Source organism: Felis catus, chromosome D2 (genome assembly GCF_018350175.1).
Source record: "Felis catus isolate Fca126 chromosome D2, F.catus_Fca126_mat1.0, whole genome shotgun sequence".
NCBI classification, from domain to species: domain Eukaryota; kingdom Metazoa; phylum Chordata; class Mammalia; order Carnivora; family Felidae; genus Felis; species Felis catus.
The window spans coordinates 60,543,799-60,562,736 of NC_058378.1; the positions used below are offsets into that span (position 1 = coordinate 60,543,799).

At 40.0% G+C, this 18,938-nt stretch overlaps 1 protein-coding gene across 13 annotated transcripts in view; it reads left to right on the forward strand.

Moving 5' to 3' along the window:
* Positions 1–255: 255 nt before the first annotated feature.
* Positions 256–18,938, forward strand: part of GBF1 (golgi brefeldin A resistant guanine nucleotide exchange factor 1) — a 119,992-nt gene continuing 101,309 nt past the window's right edge. For 9 of the 13 annotated variants that reach the window (XM_006938122.5, XM_006938125.5, XM_006938124.5 and 6 more), the window contains exons 1-3: positions 257–514; positions 13,040–13,145; positions 15,499–15,565. In XM_006938122.5, the coding sequence (XP_006938184.1) occupies positions 13,050–13,145; positions 15,499–15,565 (163 nt within the window). In that variant the 5' untranslated portion in view covers positions 257–514; positions 13,040–13,049. Of the gene's footprint in view, positions 515–3,457; positions 3,613–7,940; positions 7,994–13,039; positions 13,146–15,498; positions 15,566–18,938 lie in introns of all 13 variants that reach the window. The other 4 variants (XM_019813752.3, XM_023240856.2, XM_045040606.1 and 1 more) reach the window with 3 other exon arrangements.

Below are 18,938 nucleotides of genomic sequence, written 5' to 3' on the forward strand. Positions count from 1 at the left end.
GCTCCACCTCTCCACCCGTCCAGCACAATTTTTAATTTTTATTGGCTCTTTTAACTGTCACTCAGAGAGGACTCGTATCCGTTGGTTGTCCCCTACCTACCCTTTTCTTTCCCTTGTAATCTCGCCTCCTTAGGTAGTACCCGCCTCCCTAAGCTAATTTTCTCTTTCTATTGGGTAGCTGGAATGCCACTTCTCACGATACAATGCTATGATTGGCTGTAAACAGCAGGGCTCGCGCAGTTACCAGGCAGCGGGCTAGACTGAGGCTAGTTACCACGTCAGAGAGCTGACAGGGAAGGTAGCCGGCTCCACCGCCCGTTCCGGCCGACTCTTTCTGGCCGTCTGTGCGCTCCCTGACTTCGGCCTCAACTTCCAGGAAACAGGCTCCTTCCCTTCTCCTATCTGCCACCAGAGCCGGGAGAGCCGCTTAAAGACGCCTTCGGGGCCCGGGCTGGACATGAGCAGCGGCTGCGGGTCCTGGGACTAGGCCCCGCCATTTTGGATCCGCTGACAGGTCAGCGAAGTCTCTTAGAGTTTCAGTGTCGTAAAGGCCGTCTTGACATCGCCACAGGGAATGAGGGGAGGAGGGCCCTTAAATAGGACGAGCCGGGTGGGTTAAGGACGCAGACGCAATAATAAGTCGGGGAGAGATTGTTGTGGGAGGGAACTGGAAGGCATGCAGGGGGCAAAGGTCAGGCCCCCGCGGCTGGAGGGGCGACTTCGGCTCTGACTTCTGATCCCTTTCGGGTGTCCGAATCTTTCTTCTTGTGTTCTCAGGCTTAATCTAGTCTTCAGCTTCCCTCTTCTCGAGCTTTCTGCATCCCAAAGAGCCCAGTCCTCAAAACCTGAAAGCAAACCTAAAGAACATTGTATGTACTTTTTAAGATTGATTTTTAGACCTTAGGTATGAGAGTCTCTGCAGATCCTGTACAGCGTCCACTTCTGTTTGACTGCCTCATTAACACAGCTGACTGCTTTTTAAATCCTGGATGATGAACTAGTGCAACCTAGACTCAGGTAGTGAGAAGAAGTGTGGAAGGATTGAGGTCAGTCTTAGGAGATTGGGACTAAGAGAAGACTGCTCTTCTAGGGCAGCTCAGCTGCCAGTCTGCGTCTATATGTAAACCCTGGACTTACCTTCTGAGCCTGTTCTTCCTTTACATGATTGTTTACAGATATTCTCTTCTGGTGTATGTTTTCAGTTGGCATTTACCCCAGGGTCTTCAATTCATTTGGCCTAAAGAGATGTTCATTCACAAGGAAGCCACTCTATTATGGCATATTTGGCTGAGAACAGAGAAGGATTTGAATATTGGTGGTTTGGTACTGTTGGCCTCTTATTTTTAGTGGGTAAAAGAGTCATGAAAGATGTTCAGCTAATTTAAAAGTTCAGCAGAGTGAACGATGGAGCATAACTCCAAGGAGTAGTTTATGGCGCTGTGGTAACTTTCAATAAACTTCTGTATTGTAAAACTGTAAAAGCCCCCAGAGGTAAAGAGTGTCTTCAGAAATGAGGAATAGTGTAAGTAGTGTTTTTTAATGCATAACATAGAAAATTTTATGCCTTTAATTCAGGTACACAAGGCAGTTCTCTGGGCCCTGTGGGGGATACAAATAGAAAGGTCTGTTTTGGGATTGTTCTGTTTAATTTACATACTTCTTAAAAGCAGTAGCATATATGTGCAATGGCCTAGGGAGAGCATGAGGTGGGAATGAGCAGTATCAACCTAATGCCTTTCAGAAAGTAATGGACACTTCATAAATGTTATCTTTACCTAGGATTAGTTTTAGTATGTGATCCTGACTTGTGGCCTGGTTCTGGCTCTGGCAGTCAGGACTTTGCATGGTGAAGTAGTGACAAGGAGGATCAAAACCTCCTTGTGTTAGAAGGAAAAACTACGTAGGAAAAACTATCTATGTGACTAAACTCAGTTTCTTCCTACCTAATACCCCCTGCCCTCCTGAAGCGTGTGTGTGTGTGTGTGTGTGTTGGTGTGGGACAGTATTTATTGTTTGTATTTATCGATTTAAAATAAGTGGGATGGAAATGGTCCAGGAAATAGTTTGTGTTTTAACTTGCTGATCTAAGTTGCAGAATTAAAAAAAAAAAAAAAAAGTGGCTTTATGAAATGACATAGCCTAGGAAGTATCTGGTTTGATGAGCCTGCCTTGCTCACCTGGGTTGATAGGCCCTGTTGAGCCCTGTTGAGTTGATATGCTTTGCATAATAAGCAATCCAGTCTTTGATTAGATAGTGTGACCAATCCAGCATCTTTTCACTTGGGCCTGGAAGTATCTCAGGCTTCAAAGCTTTTCCCTTTCTTTACCAAAATGTCATTTTCCAGATAGTAATAGTTTTTTCTTCCAACCCTCATCTCAAATCAAAAACGTTGTTCTTCTTTTGTATGTCAGCTATACTTCAATGAAAAAAAAAAAAAAGAGGGGCGCCTGGGTACCTCAGTCAGTTGGCATCTGACTTCAGCTCAGGTCATGATCTCACCGTTCATGAGTTCGAGCCCTGTGTCAGGCTCTGTGCTGACAGCTTGGAGCCTGGAGCCTGCTTCGGATTCTGTCTCTCTCTCTCCCTGTCTCTCTCTCTCTCTCTCTCTCTCTCTTCTCTCTCAGTAATAAATAAACATTAAAAAAACTTAAAAAAAAAGAAAGAAAAGAAAATTTGTTCTTCCTTCAAGACTTGTACTTGAGCTTCATTTCAAAAGTGGCTGTAGACAGTGATGTCTACTCTTTTTTTTTTTTTTTTTTAATGTTTATTTATTTCTGAGACAGAGAGAAAGCATGAGTCAGGGAGGGGCAGAGAGAGAGGGAGACACAGAATCCGAAGCAGGCTCCAGGCTCCGAGCTGTCAGCACAGAGCCCGACGTGGGGCTCGAACACACAGACGACGAGATCATGACCTGAGCCGAAGTCGGACGCTCAACTGGCTGAGCCACTCAGGCACCCCCAGTGATGTCTAATCTTGAGATTGATGCTCATTGACTCAGTAAGAGCTCAGGTTATAGGCACATATCATGAGTAGCCGGGTACCAATCCCAGTTGAACTTGAAGTTCTCAGTGTTCCGCCACTATTGCACTTCCCCAGTGTTCCAGAATGAAGGATGATTGCCACTTTTAGATACTAACTTCATTGATAGGGTACTTTAAGACTGGCTAGTATGAGCAGCTAGAGAGGAAAAAGACACAGCTCCTGCTTTTGAGAAGACTCACTGTATTTATACAGCATTCACTGGAAGGATCATCCTAGCCTTTGTTTGCCATTTCTATTGATTGATCACAGTCTGCTCCTGTGGTTCAGTGTGACTAATTAGAATAATTCTGCTGTTGGGATAATGGTGGAGTCGAGTTGAAGGGAGAAGGGGAGGTTTTACTGTCAGGCTAGAAGGGCTTGTGTAAATGTAATTGGCAGCTGTTTAGCTTTTATTGTTCTTTTTCTATATTTCAGTATGTTCAACAGCAATTGTTTAATTAAATGAAAATACAATAAAGCAGTATGGTGATTTGGAGCCCCAGTCAGAGTGGAAGTAATCATGGAAGTAGTGATTGGTTGCCATCACATAAAGCAAGGATTACAAGCTTAAATGCCTGAGTTTTAGGCAGGTAATGTAAATGAGTAAAGTAAGCCACATACGAATATATAAGGGTGTAGTGGGGACTGTAGTGTACTGGAATGTGGGCACAATGTGACCAGTCTTGGTGTTTTTTAGGAGAAACTTGAAATTCAGATCATTGTGTTTTAAACTCTTGGCAACTAGTTATAAAGTGTTTAAAAACCTTTTTGCAGGCAGAACAAAGTATGTCTGTGGTCTGGATTTTATCCATCATCAGTGGATGATGACCCCTGATACACAAGATAGGCATGCCTTATGAGACTTAATCACTGCAGTTCTCTATGTATAATCACACAGACTAACTTTTTATCTTTGTCCTACTCTGCAAACTGTTACCCTTAATTTTCACCTTGGGTGCTCTGCATGGTTAACAGATGAGTGAAAAAGAGGAGCATTGTTTCATTTTTTATCTCTAGGCTGATAGAAGGGACATCTTTGGACATATCTTAGTGGTTCACCTTGCATATAGTTCTTGGGATAGACTCAGGATCTCCGTAGAGGGAGGTGTCGTGGCAGAGCTGAAGTACACTGGACACCTGATTATTGGGTTTGGGAGGATTTTCCAGTTGTGGCCTGTCAGGGCACCAACTCTTCCTAGTTTGACTTACACTTACCTCTCCACCCTTGGGATAAATTTCTTGAGCCCAGTAAGTTGTTTACTAATTCAGTAATTCTTGGACACTCTCTGCTTTATTAGCACAGAACTATGATATATATGGTTCTTGGACAGCTCTGGGAATCTTACAAGCTGTATCTTTAGTGCTTTTCTGGAATGTTTGAGAGACTAAGTAAAAATAAACCTTGGAAGGGCCAGTTGAGGGTCATTTAGTTTTTACCCTCTCAGAAAGTCCATAAGTTTTCTTGGTTTGCACAGCTCTGTATTAGACATCAAAGCACCATGAAACAGTCTTTGCTTTTTGAGAATGTAATTTTTTTTTTCCTTTAGAGAGAATGGATGGGGGGTGGGGAGAGGGGTAGAGGGACAGAGGGAGAGGGAGAGGGAGGGAGAGAATCTTAACCAGGTTCCACACTCAGTGTTGAGCCCAATGCGGGGCTCAATCCCATGACCCTGGGATCATGACCTAAGCCAAAATCAAGAGTCAGATGCTCCACCAACTGAGCCACCCAGGTACCCTGAGAATTTAATTTCTTATTGGATAAAGACAACTTAAAAAATTTTTTTTAACGTTTTTTATTTATTTTTGAGACAGAGAGAGACAGAGCATGAACGGGGGAGGGGCAGAGAGAGAGGGAGACACAGAATCGGAAGCAGGCTCCAGGCTCTGAGCCATCAGCCCAGAGCCCGACGAGGGGCTCGAACTCACGGACCGCGAGATTGTGACCTGAGCTGAAGTCAGACGCTTAACCGACTGAGCCACCCAGGCGCCCCTAAAGACAACTTTTAAAAGCAATTAAGAAAAAAACTTCTGGGTGCCTAGCTGGCTCAGTTGGAAGAGCATGTTGTTGTGAGTTTGAGCCCCATATTGGATATAGAGATTACTTAAGTAAATATTAAAACAAAGAAAAAACCCCATAAACAATGGTGTACTAGTAACACCTATTTACAACCAAAGAAAATAAGACCCATATATACATGTATGAAGAGTTGGCATGGGCACCTGGGTGGCTCAGTAGGTTAAGTGGTTAAACATCCAATTCTTGATTTCAACTCAGGTCATGATCTCACAGTTTGTGGGGTTGAACCCCAGGTTGGGCTCTGCACTGACAGCACGGAGCCTGCTTCAGATTGTCTATCTCTCTCCCCCTCCCCAGTTTGTGCTCACGTGTGCTCTCTTTCTCTCTCAAGATAAATAAACTTGAAAAAAAGAATTGACAGTAAAGAATTATGTATTTCAGAGAAGAAAGATGAACATGCAAATAGCACATGAGGAGACTTCAGGAAAATAGATGCGAAAACAGAATAGACTGGTGGGCAGATATAGGTTATTTTTGTCTGTAGAGTAGTCTGTATGGAAGGTTTGTAACTTGGTAGAGAAACAAATATGGGATGCAGAAAGGTTTGCCTGCATAGGCTTAGAGTCCTTGTCTTCTATGAAGTCATTGTTCTTACAAGAGGTGGATGTTAGCTGCACTATATTGAATAGTCAGTCTTATGTTAGTCCACCCATTTGTTCATTTGGTCCTTCAGTATTTATCATTTTTGTTATAGGCATTGGGGATAAAAAGGTGAATAAATCATGGTGTCTTCCTGAGATGCTTATAGACGGAGAGACACACTAAATGAATAATTATAAATCAGTATAAGTTATTTAAATAGAGCTATGTACAGTGTAATGGGATGACAGAAAAGGAGTACTAATACTCTCTGAGAGAGTGGAAAGGTCTCATAGAGCAGGCATTATAATAACAGCTAATTTGGGGGAGTTTTAATAGCTTTGATTCCATGCTAGGTGCTTTACAGCCTTCTTATGTAGGCCTCATAATAAATGGATGAGGAGGTACTCTCTTCATTTTGCAATGGAGAATTGTAAACTGGGGCTCAGAAAGGCTAAGAAACTTGGCTAAGATTATAGAGGTGGTGATGGTCAAGACAGTTTTGCTTCTGAAGCTTGTTCTTGTAACCACTGTGGTATATTCTGACTCAATGACTCTTGGATGAAATGAGTAAGGGTTTATTTACCAGATGGATAAGAATGAGAAGAATACTCAAAACAGAAAAAGGAACAGTATGTGCAAAGGCAGACAACAAAGACCATGACTTTAAAAAGAAGGAACTTTTGGGGCGCCTGCATGGCTTAGTTGGTTAAGAGTCTAGCTTCGGCTCAGGTTGTGTTCTTAAAGTTTGCGAGTTCAAGCCCCACATTGGGCTCTCTGCTGTTACCATGAACTGCTTCAGATTGTCTCTTCCCCTCTCCCTCTCTACCCCTTCCCTGCTTGTGCGCGTGCATACAAGTTGTCTTTCTGTCTCTCTCTGTCTCTCCCCCTCTCTCTCTCAAAAATAAATAAATATTAAAAAAATAAAGGAACTTTTGATGGTCTATTTCATACATACAGACAGAATATGTGTAGCTTATATGGTGCATCAGTGTCCCCTACCCGGCTTAAAAAGCAGAATATCACCAAAACTGAGGCCACTTGTATACCTTTCCCTATTAGTCACATTCCTCTTCCCCACAGCCAGTATTCTAAATTTTTTGTAAGTTTCTCTGGGATATGGTCTTAGCAGTAGAATTGCTGAGATACAGGATATGAAGTTCTTCAGTTTTGCAAGATAATGCCAAATTGAAATCCAGATGAATTGAATCAGTTTACATATTAGCCACTTCCTCTGCATTTTTACCAACTCCTAGTATTGTCAGATTAAAAATTTTTTGTGGGGGTCCCTGGGTGGCTCAGTTGGTTGAGCGACCTACTCTTGGTTTCAGCTCAGGTCGTGGTCTCAGGGTTCATGGGATTGAGCCCCTGCATAGGGACTCTGTGCTGATGGCATGGAGCCTGCTTGGAGTTCTCTCTCTCTCCTTCTCTCTCTCTGCAAACCACCCCCCGCCCTCCACAAATAAATAAACTTAAAGAAAAATGTTTTGTGCTATTTTTGTGCTGTAAAATGGTATCTCATAAACTTCTTTTATAATTTTCTTGATTATTAATGGTGCTAATAATGTTTTTGTATATTTGCTGTTTGTATTTTCTTTTTCTGTGAAATAATTATTCATGTCTCTTGCCAGTTTGGGGGAAGGTTTATATGCCTATTCTTAGAGTTTTGTAACATATTATGGATATTGCTTCTTTATTAGTTATATGTGTAAAATATACAAATATTTTCTCCCAGCTTGTGATTTATTTTTCCCTTCTTTTTTTATGGTATCTTTAGAACAAATGTCTGTAATTTAACATGGTTTAATTTACCGGTTAAAAAAATTTTTTTTAATATTTATTTATTTTTGAAAGAGAGAGAGACAGAGCATGAACAGGAGAGGGGCAGAGAGAGAGAGGGAGATACAGAATCCGAAGCAGGCTCCAGGCCCTGAGCTGTCAGCACAGAGCCTGACATGGGGCTTGAACTCTATGAACCATGAGATCATGACCTGAGCCGAAGTCAGACGCTTAACTGAGTCACCTAGGTGCCCCTACTTACCAGTTTTTAAAATGGGTTGTGCTTTTTATTTCCTGTTTAGGTGCTTCTCTCTTATGCTCAGGTTATAAAAGTATTCTCATATATTATCTTCTAAAAATTTTCAAGTTTCCTTTTTCACATTTAAGTCTTGAATTCATTTGAAGTTGATTTTTTTTTTTTTTTTTGTATTCCATGAAGTAAGGATCCAATTTGTTGTTTCTGTTTCTCCTGCTTTTGTTTAGATCTAGAGGGAGTTGCCAGTTGATAGAGGGACTCCTCTTTGAATCCTCTTGGGGTGAGTAACTGGGATGCCACAAAGCACGAGGGGAATGCTGTACACAGTGTTTTCAAAGGATATATGTGGCTCACAGTCTCTGGGCCAGTGGCCTATTGGCTAGGGATGTTGCTGTGTATTTGCTTGTTTCTTCTCACGTTATTTCTGATAGAAGATACACCTTAAATTTGTGAGGTCCTCTGCAGGCCTTTGTGACCTTGTGATCAGGGGTTCTAGGCTGTCGCCTACCAGGCAGCAAGTGGTTCATCCAAGCTTCCCATTTGAAGCTGAAGGGCAGATTCCCTTGGGACAATCACTTTGTGAGGAAACAAATGCTCAGAGGCCGGGCAGGAGATAAAGCAACTCCCCATAGTCCTTGAAAATAATTCCTCTTCATTTTCTAGTTTCTTTTTTCTTTTCTTTTTTTTTTTTAACTAAGAAAAGAAGCTTAAGACAATGATTTTTTTTGCTTAGGTCCTCACTATCTTAGAAAGTTGTTAGCTTTGGGGAGTCTGGGTGGCTCAGTTGTTAAGCATCTGACTTTGGCTCAGGTCATGATCTTACTGTTTGTGAGATCCAGTCCCACATTGGATGAGCACGAGCCCGTATTGGGTGGGCACAAGCCCTGCTTTGGGTGAACCCCACTTCTCTCTCTCTCTCTCTCTCTCTCTCTCTGCCCCTTGCTCACTTGAGCCCCCTCTCTTTCTCTCTCAAAAAAAAGTAAGAAAGAAAGTTGTTAGCTTTTGATGCCTAATAAATTTTGATCAAGTGTTAGGTTGGTTACTTCAGTTTGGAGTCCCAGTTCAAAATTTATTTCTTCCAGGAAGCCTTCCAAATAACCACTAGATCCTATTAGATCTCAGTTAATCCCATTGACACTTTTTTTTTTTCAATTTGTAGTATAGTGTTGTTTACCTATATTGCTGTTATTTTCAGTATGAGTGTTTTCTCTCATTCTCTTAGTTCTTTTTTTTTTTTTTTTTAATGTTTATTTATCCTTGAGAGAGAGGAAGAGCATGAGCTGGGTAGGGGCAGAGAGAGAGGGAAACACAGAATCCAAAGCAGGCTCCAAGCACCAAGCTGTCAGCACAGAGTCTGATGTGGGACTCCACAGAGCCTGACCCAGGACTCGAACTCATGAACTGTGAGATCAGGACCTGATCTTACACTCAACCAATTGAGCCACTCAGGAGCCCCTCTCTTTGTTCTTTGAAAGAGAAATTATTCTTATTTTATAGTGTTCCTTTACAGGCCTTCCAAAATATTTTTTTATAATGATAGGTATTCAGGATACATACTGAATAATAACTGTATTTTTTTAAATGTTTATTTATATTTGAGAGAGAGAGAGACAGGGCGAACGGGAGAGGGACAAAGAGAGAGGGAGACACAGAATCTGAAGCAGGCTCTGGGCTCTGATCTCTCAGCACAGAGCCTGACGTGGGGCTCGAACTCACGAATGGTGAGATAATAACCTGAGCTGAAGTTGGACGCTTAACTGACTGAGCCACCCAGGTGCCCTGAATAATAATTATATATTGAAGGCCTTCCATGATATGCCCCACACCTCCTATTATTACTCTAGGAATAATGTTCTAGCCAATCTGGAATAATCATGATTCCTTAAATACCTACTGACTTTCCTACCTATGAGCCTTTACCCTTGCCATTCTTCCCTTATATTTTTTATTGTTTGAATCCTGTCTGTCGTTTAGTTGCCTTTCTAGAGCCTTTTGCCAGAAATAATTTTCTTTTTTCCACTACTATGACACTGTGTATTACTCATGTATTGAAGATCTATATGGGCTTGTGTGTGTATATATGTGTTTTATCTAAACTACTAGATTATAAATTCCTTGTGCGTGGGTAGTGACATTCTGTATGCTGTGCCTAGTATTTTGCTTAGCATGTGTTAGGTAATGTCTTATTGACTAAAGTAAATGTTAGGCTAATTAACATTGATTGCTGATCTTAATTACTTATATATGGAATAATACAACTGTTCTTCACTATTCTAATTTAAAAATAGGTAATAAGTAATATATATGTGTGTCACAAAATTCAAAAGGTAAAAAAGAATATACAGAGAAAAGTAAGTCTTCCTCTTATCCCTGTTCCTCTGTTCCCTTCTCTGGGGGCAGCCTCTGTTAGCAATTTCTTCAAAATCCTTCTAGAGATTTAGAACATACTCATCTTGCCTAAATAATTTAAGGAAGGAGAGATACTAGAGATTCTATCTTTTCTCTTCTGATACTTTGAATTACTTTTTAATTTGTTTATCTTTAGTTTCTTGGTTCTCCTCCTTATTGTTGTGTATGTTCTCATTGTTGGATCTTCTCAGGAGAGAACATTGTGTGCCTAGGACATTTAGAAAGTAGATAGTCTTCTGGGACTAATCTAGTTGTTTCTTTAAATTGTCATTAAAACAAATGTGTTGTGGGGTGCCTGGGTGGCTCAGTAGGTTAAGCGTCTGACTTTGGCTCAGGTCATGATCTCATGGTCTGTGGGTTTGAGCCCTGCATTGGGCTCTGTGCTGACAGTTCAGAGCTTGGAGCCTGCTTTGGATTCTGTGTCTCTGTCTCTCTCTGCCTCTCCCCCACCCACTTTCTGTCTCTCTTTCTCTCTCTCTCTCAAAAATAGATAATGAACATTTAAAAAATTTTTATTATAATGGGGCACCTGGGTGGCTCAGTTGGTTAGCGTCCGACTTCGGCTCAGGTCACGATCTCACGGTCTGTGAGTTCGAGCCCCGTGTCGGGCTCTGTGCTGACAGCTCAGAGCCTGGAGCCTGTTTCAGATTCTGTGTCTCCCTCTCTCTCTGACCCTCCTCCATTCATGCTCTGTTTCTCTCTGTCTCAAAAATAAATAAACGTTAAAAAAATTTTTTATTGTAATGTTTTTCATACTTCTTGCTTTCTGGGGGCCCTGTCTTCTGCAAAATATGCAAATGGAACTACTTGAAGGTTGCATTCTTTTCTGTATATCTTTGGCTCATTTTCTTTTAGATCCCACTAAACTCGCTAAATGCCTCATGGGCAGAAATTATATCTCATCTCTTTAATTAATTTTTAATTATATTGGTGGTACAGTAATATATTCTTCTTGTAAAAAATTAAAACATTCTAGATAAGGCTAAAGTATCCTCTGATTACTCACTGATTTCACAGTACTTTCTCTAGAGATAACTATGGTTATTGAGTTTGGGGTATATATATATTCTCTGTTTACATATATACATATTACCTGGACAAAATACATAAAGTATACTTAGTAGCATGGATGATTCACAAACATAATGTTTCCAGGGAAAAGGTCAAATTGCAGAAAACTACTTGCAATATTGTATTAGTTAAATAAAAGTACAAAAATATATGGAATGATGTTATATATTATTTAAAGATACATATCAGGGGCACCTGGGTGGCTCAGTCGGTTGAGCGTCCGGCTGTCCGGCTTTGGCTCAGGTCATGATCTCACAGCTTGTGACTTCGAGCCCTGCGTGGGGCTCTGTGCTGACAGCTCAGAGCCTGGAGACTCTTTCAGATTCTCTGCTCCTCCCCCGCTCATGCTTTGTCTCTCTCTCTCTCTCTCTCAAAAATAAAAACATAAAAAAAAAAAAAAGATACATATCAGTGAAGTAAAAGTACAAAGCAACATAAAAGTTTCATAAACGCCACATTTAGAAAAGTGGGACCTATGGATGAAAGAGAGGAGGATATGATTTAGGGAGAACACACAGTGACTTCAGTTGAACTATTCTTAATCTGGATACTGGCTGTTATATTGCTCTTTATGTCATACTGTAAGTTGAATATTACGTATTTTCAAAAACAAAAATCTAGCATTTTGTAGGATGGGTTGGTTGGGTTTTACATAAATGGTAACATAGAGTCATATACTACAGTTTTTTTCATTCCACAATATGTCTGACAGCTCTTTCTGTGTCTTATTTGTTTTGTATCCTTAGTACTCTGAAAGATGCCTTATGCATAGTAGGTGCTTAATAAGTAAATATTTGTGGAATTCTTTCTTCTCTTAACCCTGATAGCCTTACTGTTTTAACTTCCCTGGAGTCTGATCTAAATGTTTGTCTAACTATATGCTCCCCCTGCCCTTTTCCCTCTTTGCTTTTTAAAATTTTGTCCTTGTGAAGAAGATTTTTAAGTAACGGAAAGCGGTAAGGTTGGTTTTACATGCTCCTAGGTTTTTCTCTATGCCAAGGAGAAATTCTGTTTTGTCTTGTTTTTTTTTTTTTTTTTTTTTGTTTGTTTGTTTTTTTGTTTTTTTTGTTTTCACCTGGGAAGAGAATTACATATCTTTTCTAAGTGCTCTTCTAGGCAGCAAAGAAAATCCTGTGATAATTCAGTTGGGAGCACATAAAATACTAAAGTAGTTATTTCAGCTTCATTTCAGAGATGCATATAGAAGCAGCTTTAAAATGAGTCTGCCTTTCAATCTATCTTATTAGAGAGTTACTGCTATAAGCAAGTAAACTTTACTTTTCAGAACTTTTTAAAGGTTGTGTCACTGCCACTGTCCACTTTTCTGGAGCTGACCTGGTAGAAGGGATGTAGTAGATGAGTGGACGTTGTAACTGTGGTTCCAAACCAAGGCTGTTTTTCTAACAGCCTTCATTCTTTTCTTTTAACTCAAACCTTCATTATTACTTTATTGAGGGGATAAAGAAAACAAAAGTAAGATCTGAAATATATCTTTAACAATCTAGTAGCACAGATGTATCTGCATACCTAAAGTCCTCACAGGAGAGATTTTTGAGGACAGTTGACTGAAGAATTTGACATACTTAATAGAGATTGTTGAGGTGCCTTTGAGAAATTTCCTGGATTGATACTTTTTGAGTTGTTTCTTGAACTTCCAGAGACCTCTAGGTGATTCAGGTGGCTGGATTCATAACATAAGATGGATTTCATCCCATCCTAGTATTACAGGTGGGAAATCTTGGTACTAAGAAGTTAAATCATAATTCTGACCTTAACAGGTACTGATTTAAATATGGGTATGCTCTGAGTAACCAAATATTAACTTTTCTCTTAACTGTTTTGGTAGGTTTGCCAGGATGGTGGATAAAAATATTTACATCATTCAAGGGGAGATTAACATTGTGGTTGGGGCGATTAAACGAAATGCCCGATGGAGCACTCATACTCCACTGGTAAGTGGGGAATGGGCAGATCACTTGGTCACTGAGTTGTTGTAAGGGATCTGATGCATGGTTAAAAGAGTTATCAATTTCCCAGTAATAATGAGAGCAGAAGGAATTCAGAGTTGTCCTTGGTATCAAGGACCCTTCTGTTTTATTCCAACTGGCATCAAATTTATAGGCTGTCTTTTTTGCTTTGGGACCCAAAAGATGATACTGTTTTTCTTCTAGCTATTTTTGTAGACAACTTACGGTAGTAGTTGGGACCTCTTAAATATACCTAAAAATGTCAGAAAGATGCCTTATCTTCAGATTCCCTAGGATTATAATTAACTGTCAAAATGGTACATGGAATGTGACTTGGTGGTACTCCTTAGGAATAGGAGTATATCAAGCAGGCCGTGTCTTGCCAATCAGATGAGTAAGAAACTTACCAGTTGTAAAACTGGCTTTCTGTGTTGTATACGTATGTTCAAAGATATTTTTTGTGCAGTTGTATAAATTTGGCACAATTGTAAAAACAAGTTTAGATGTTTCTACCTCAGTGGATATGGATGGAGATATATATATATATATAAATATATATATATATATATATAAATATATATATATAAATAATATATATATATATTTGGAATATATATATATAATATATATATAATATATATATTATATATATATATATAATATAATATAATTATAATATATATTATATATATTATATATATACATTCTGCCATTGTACCTCAATATAATATATATATATATATATTTGGAAATATCTTATGTTCATTTATAAAAATGGATTGTTTAGTGGTGCCTGGCTAGCTCATTTGGTAGAACATGCGACTTTTGATCTTGGGGTTGTAAATTTCAGCCCCACATTGGGTGTAGAGATTACTTAAAAATAACCTTATTTTATTTTATTATTATTATTTTAGTAGGCTCCATGCCCAGTGTGGGGCTTGAACTCATGACCCTGAGATTAAGAGTCACATGCTCTACTGACTGAGCCAGCTAGGTGTTCCAAAGACTTTTTTTTTTTTTTTTTTAATTTTATTTTTGAGTAATCTCTACATCCAATGTGGGTCTTGAACCTACAACCCCATGATCAGGAGTCCCATGCCCCACTGACTGAACCAGCCAGGTGCCCCAAAAATAAAATCTTAAAAAAAATGGTTTAGGGGTGCCTGGGTAGATTAGTCTGTTAAGCGTCTGACTTTCGATTTTGGCTCAGGTCGTGATCTCATGTCTTGGGGTAAGCCCCATGTGGGGCTCTGCACTGACAGCACAGAGCCTGCTTGAGATTCTGTCTCTCTCTTTCTCTCTCTCTCTCTCTCTCTCTCTCTCTCTCTGCCCCACCCCTACTCACGCACGTGCTCGCACTCTCTCAAACTTTAAAAAAAAAATTGTTTAGAAGTGAGAGTGCAGTCAGCAATGTCTTTGAAATTAACATGTACGATTATATAATGAGTATGAAGGAGAAGAGACAGAATAATACATATAATTTAATCTATTGGGATGCTATAACAAAATACCACAGATTAGGTGGCTTATAAACGAGGAACTTCTCACAGTTCTGGAGACTGGAAGTTCAAGATCAGGATGGCAGCATGGTCAGATGAAGGCCCTCTTTTGGGTCTCAGACCTCTTATTATATCCTCACATGATAGAAGGGGCAAGGGAGCTCTCTTTTATAAGGATATTAGTTCCATTCTTGAGGGCAGAACCCTTACCCACCTTCTGAAGGCCCTAATCACCCATCCTTTAAAGGCTCTGCTTCTTATCATATTGGACATTAGGATTTTCACATAGAAGTTTTGAGGGGATTGGGGCGCCTGGGTGGCTCAGTTGGTTGAGCATCCGACTTCAGCTCAGGTCAAGATCTCATGGTTTGTGAGTTCGAGCCCTGAATCGGGCTCTGTGTTGACCTCTCGGAGCCTGGAGCCTTCTTCAGATTTTGTGTCTCATCCTGCTCTCTCTGTCCCTCCCCTGCTTGCACTCTGTCTGTCTCTCTCCAAAATAAACATTAAAAAAAAAAAAAAAAAAAAAAAAAGAAAAAGCAGTTTTGAGGGGACATAAACATTCAGACCATAGCATGTAAAGGCCTTGGCAATCTATGGTAGCTTGAGTGCTATGGTCATGGTATAGATTAATATTTCAGGATTTATATTTTAAGTAAGTCCAGAGTATCTTTTTGAAAACAGGACATCAGGGAACTGGAAGACTGAACCATGGCTAACTTTCTTTTCCTCAGAAGGAAAACTTAATCATTGGATTCAGACAAAGAACCCTTGATCTGTCTGTTATTTCCTTTTTCCTCTTTGTCTGATACTGACTTTTTTTTTTAACCTATGTGTTATAGGATGAAGAACGGGATCCTCTGCTGCATAGTTTCAGTCATCTAAAGGAGGTTTTGAACAATATAACAGGTAAGTCCCCACATCTAGGTAGGATTACTTATCCTGATAAAATGAACATGTGTTTTTATTGCGGGGATGGACAGACTTTCTCTGTAAAGGACTATATAGTAAATGTTTTAGGCTTTGAAGACCATAGTAACTGCAACTACTCCATTCTGCCATTGTACCTCAAAACCAGACATAATACTTCAAAGAGTGATAAATACTTTTTTTTTCCCCCCAAAAAACAGGTACAAGCCAGGTTTGGCCTGTGGATGTAGTTTGCCCCTGATTTACTGCATTGCTGGTCCTTTTCCTTGAGTTCCTAGGAGGATGTCCTACTTTCCTGGGGAATCAGTGTTCATACAATTAATAAGCTTCCTTTATTGTTTGAGTTATAATGAAGTTATTTTTGGTAATTTTTTGGTTTTATTTTGTTTTAACTACTTTCTTTCTCTACCTCATGCATGCTGTGAGGTAGGAAGTCTTTTTATATTTGGTGGCACAAGTGAAGTTTTTAGTACTTGCAGCAAAACTCTGGTCTTATAGAAGGTCATCACTTAGGGCCTTAATTCTGTGTAATGCAGATCTTTCAGTCTTCATGTGTTCCCTTTTTCACTCCCCGTTTTCCTAATCATAATAACTTTATATAATATTTATATGTTTAGAATTTCTTTTTTAAAAAAAATTTTTAAATGTTTATTTCTGAGAGAGAGTGAGCGAGGGAGGGACAGAAAGAGGGAGACACAGAATCTGAAGCAGGTTCCAGGCTCTGAGCTGTTAGTACAGAGCCTGACTCAGGGCCGAACCCAGGAACCTCAAGATCATGACCTGAGCTGAAGTCAGACGCTTAACCAGCTGAGCTACCCAGGCACCTCCATGTATTGAGAATTTTCAAAGCTGCTTCCATGTTTATTACCTTATTGAACTTTTACACAACTCTGTGAAGGAGGCGTAGCAGGTGTTGTCCTCTTTTTATGAATGAAGTTGAAGCCCAGAGACATTTTCAGTGATTTAGCCGAGGTCACACTAATCCTGAGAGATGAAGTCATAACTAGAACTCAGGCCTGGTTTAGTGCCCTGGTCTGCATTGCTTCTGTTGGTACAATTAGAGGAGACTGTATGCAGGAAGTGCCTTCTGTTAGGTATATTTATGTGTTGGAGGAGGAGGCAAATCTCATCATCTTTGGGTTTTTCAAGGGGAAAGATAGACTGAAAGGGAAAGCCTCAGAGCTGTGTTCCTCTGTCAACCATAGAGGGCTTTTGCAATGTATATTCCTGGAATTTTTTTAGCCTAGTGTCTAGGCTTCTGCAAGGTAAATAAACAATAAACCAGTGTTCTCCTTTAGTGAGAAATGTAGGAGAGTATCTGGAGAAAAATTCCTTTTTCTTTTCTTAAACATGGGCTGAAGTTATCTAAAGGTTCCCTGCATGTTTTCTTTAAAGGAGCATTTTCAGTTTAAAAGCATTGGAAATGTTAGCCAAGGATCAAGTATAGAGGGAGTGGTTGGTTGTTAGCCAGTTAGCAGGGCTAAAGCTGCAGTTAGGTGGCATGTTCTTATTTTGTGGCCTGTACTTTAAGTGACTTGGCTGCTTTAGGAAGTTGGCTACTTGCACGGACTTTTTTTTTTTTTTTTTTTTTTTTTGACTTTACAGATAAAGCTTACATATCTCAATTGGAAAGAAAATGTAGTGAGTAAGTATTTACAACTCTTTTTGGTGGCCAAAGTTCATAGTGTAGTTGATCCTTGAACAATATGGATTTGAACTGTGTAGGTTCACTTATGTGTGGATTTTTTTTTTTCAGTCAGTACAGTACAATAATAGTATTGTATGTAAAATAAATGTATTTTCTTTTCATTATGGCTTTTTTTTTGAAGATTTTATTTTCAAGTAATCTGTACCTCCAACTTGGAGCTTGAACTCACAACCCTGAGAGCAACAATTACATGCTCTACCGACTAAGCCAGCCAGACGCCCCTTCCTTATGACTTTTTTAATAATGTTTTCTTTTCACTAGCTACTTTGTTAGAAGAATAAAGTATATAATATGACATACAAAATATGTATTAATTGACTATGTTATCAGTAAGGCTTCTGGTTAACAGGCTATTGGTAGTTAAGTTTTCAGAGAGTCAAAAGTTATACATGGATTTTCAACTGTAAGGGGTGTTGGTGCCCAAACCCCTATGTTGGTAAAGGGTCAACTGTACTATCTTTCTAAGAGATGTGAAGAGGATTAAACACAACATTTCACAATTTATACACTGTGAAATATTGGTATTATATGTGGTTAGAAACACCCTAAAATGTCTGAGATCAGACTGGAGTAGCCTTGTTGGCCTTTTGGGCACTCTACAGACCTTGAAGAGCTGAGATGGTGAAGTTTTCCTGATATAGCCACATTTCCTGCTTGCCATCTCATCCATATCCCACACTTGTTTTCTCTATCCTGACATATCCCTGACATGTCTCAAGAGAACTATATCTGTGGTGAGTGGTGCAGTCCAGGACTTGGGATTTCTAGACCATCTAAGAGGTGCCAAAGTTGAGTCTGTGCTTAATTTTCCTACATCTTTGAATCAGGAATCCAGATTATCTGCTACTTGAAACTAATAAAACCAGAATGTGCTGAGGAGCCAGTTCTGTCACTGGTACTAAGGACATGGTTAGGTGGTGCCAAGCTTTCTTCTGGAGCAAGAAAGAAGTTGGTAGTATTTACCAGAGCAGATGTTGAAATGGTGCCTGCCAAGGTTGCCCATTGTTCTTAGGTTTTAACATATTACCTGCCTGAGAAAATGACACAGTGGACCCGAAATAGAACATCTCATAGTCTTCTGATTGGTTCTGACTCCGCACAGTGCTGGCTTCCAGGAAGCAAGTTTATGGGTCAGCTGCCCCTGTGGTCCTGGACTCTGTGGTCCATGACCAATTTCTTGTTTCTTTTACTGAGACAAACAGATTTTTCTGATTGGCAGTGTCAGGAGGACTGCTTTCTTGGAAGCCTGCTAATGGTAGGAGGCTGGGAAAGGGTTTTGAATTTGGAGAGAGAAACTGAAGGGATTGCCTGTGCTGTGTGACTGGGAATGGTGTCCCACCTAGATTGGAGGCATGGCAGGAATTCTAGGACTTCCAATAAGTTTAACTCATGAAACCGACTTGGGTTTAGACTATTCCTACAGAGACTTTCTATTTGCTTTTTTCTAGGCTATCTGCTACCTTGGTTGGTTAAGAATATCACTGTTGTGGGCGTCTGGGTAGCTTAGTTGGTTAAGCGTCTGACTTTAGCTCGGGTCATGATCTCACAGTCTGTGAGTTTGAGTTCTGCATCAGGTTCTGTGCTGACAGCTCGGAGCCTAGAGCCTGCTTCAGATTCTGTGTCTCCCTCCCTCTCTGCCCCTCC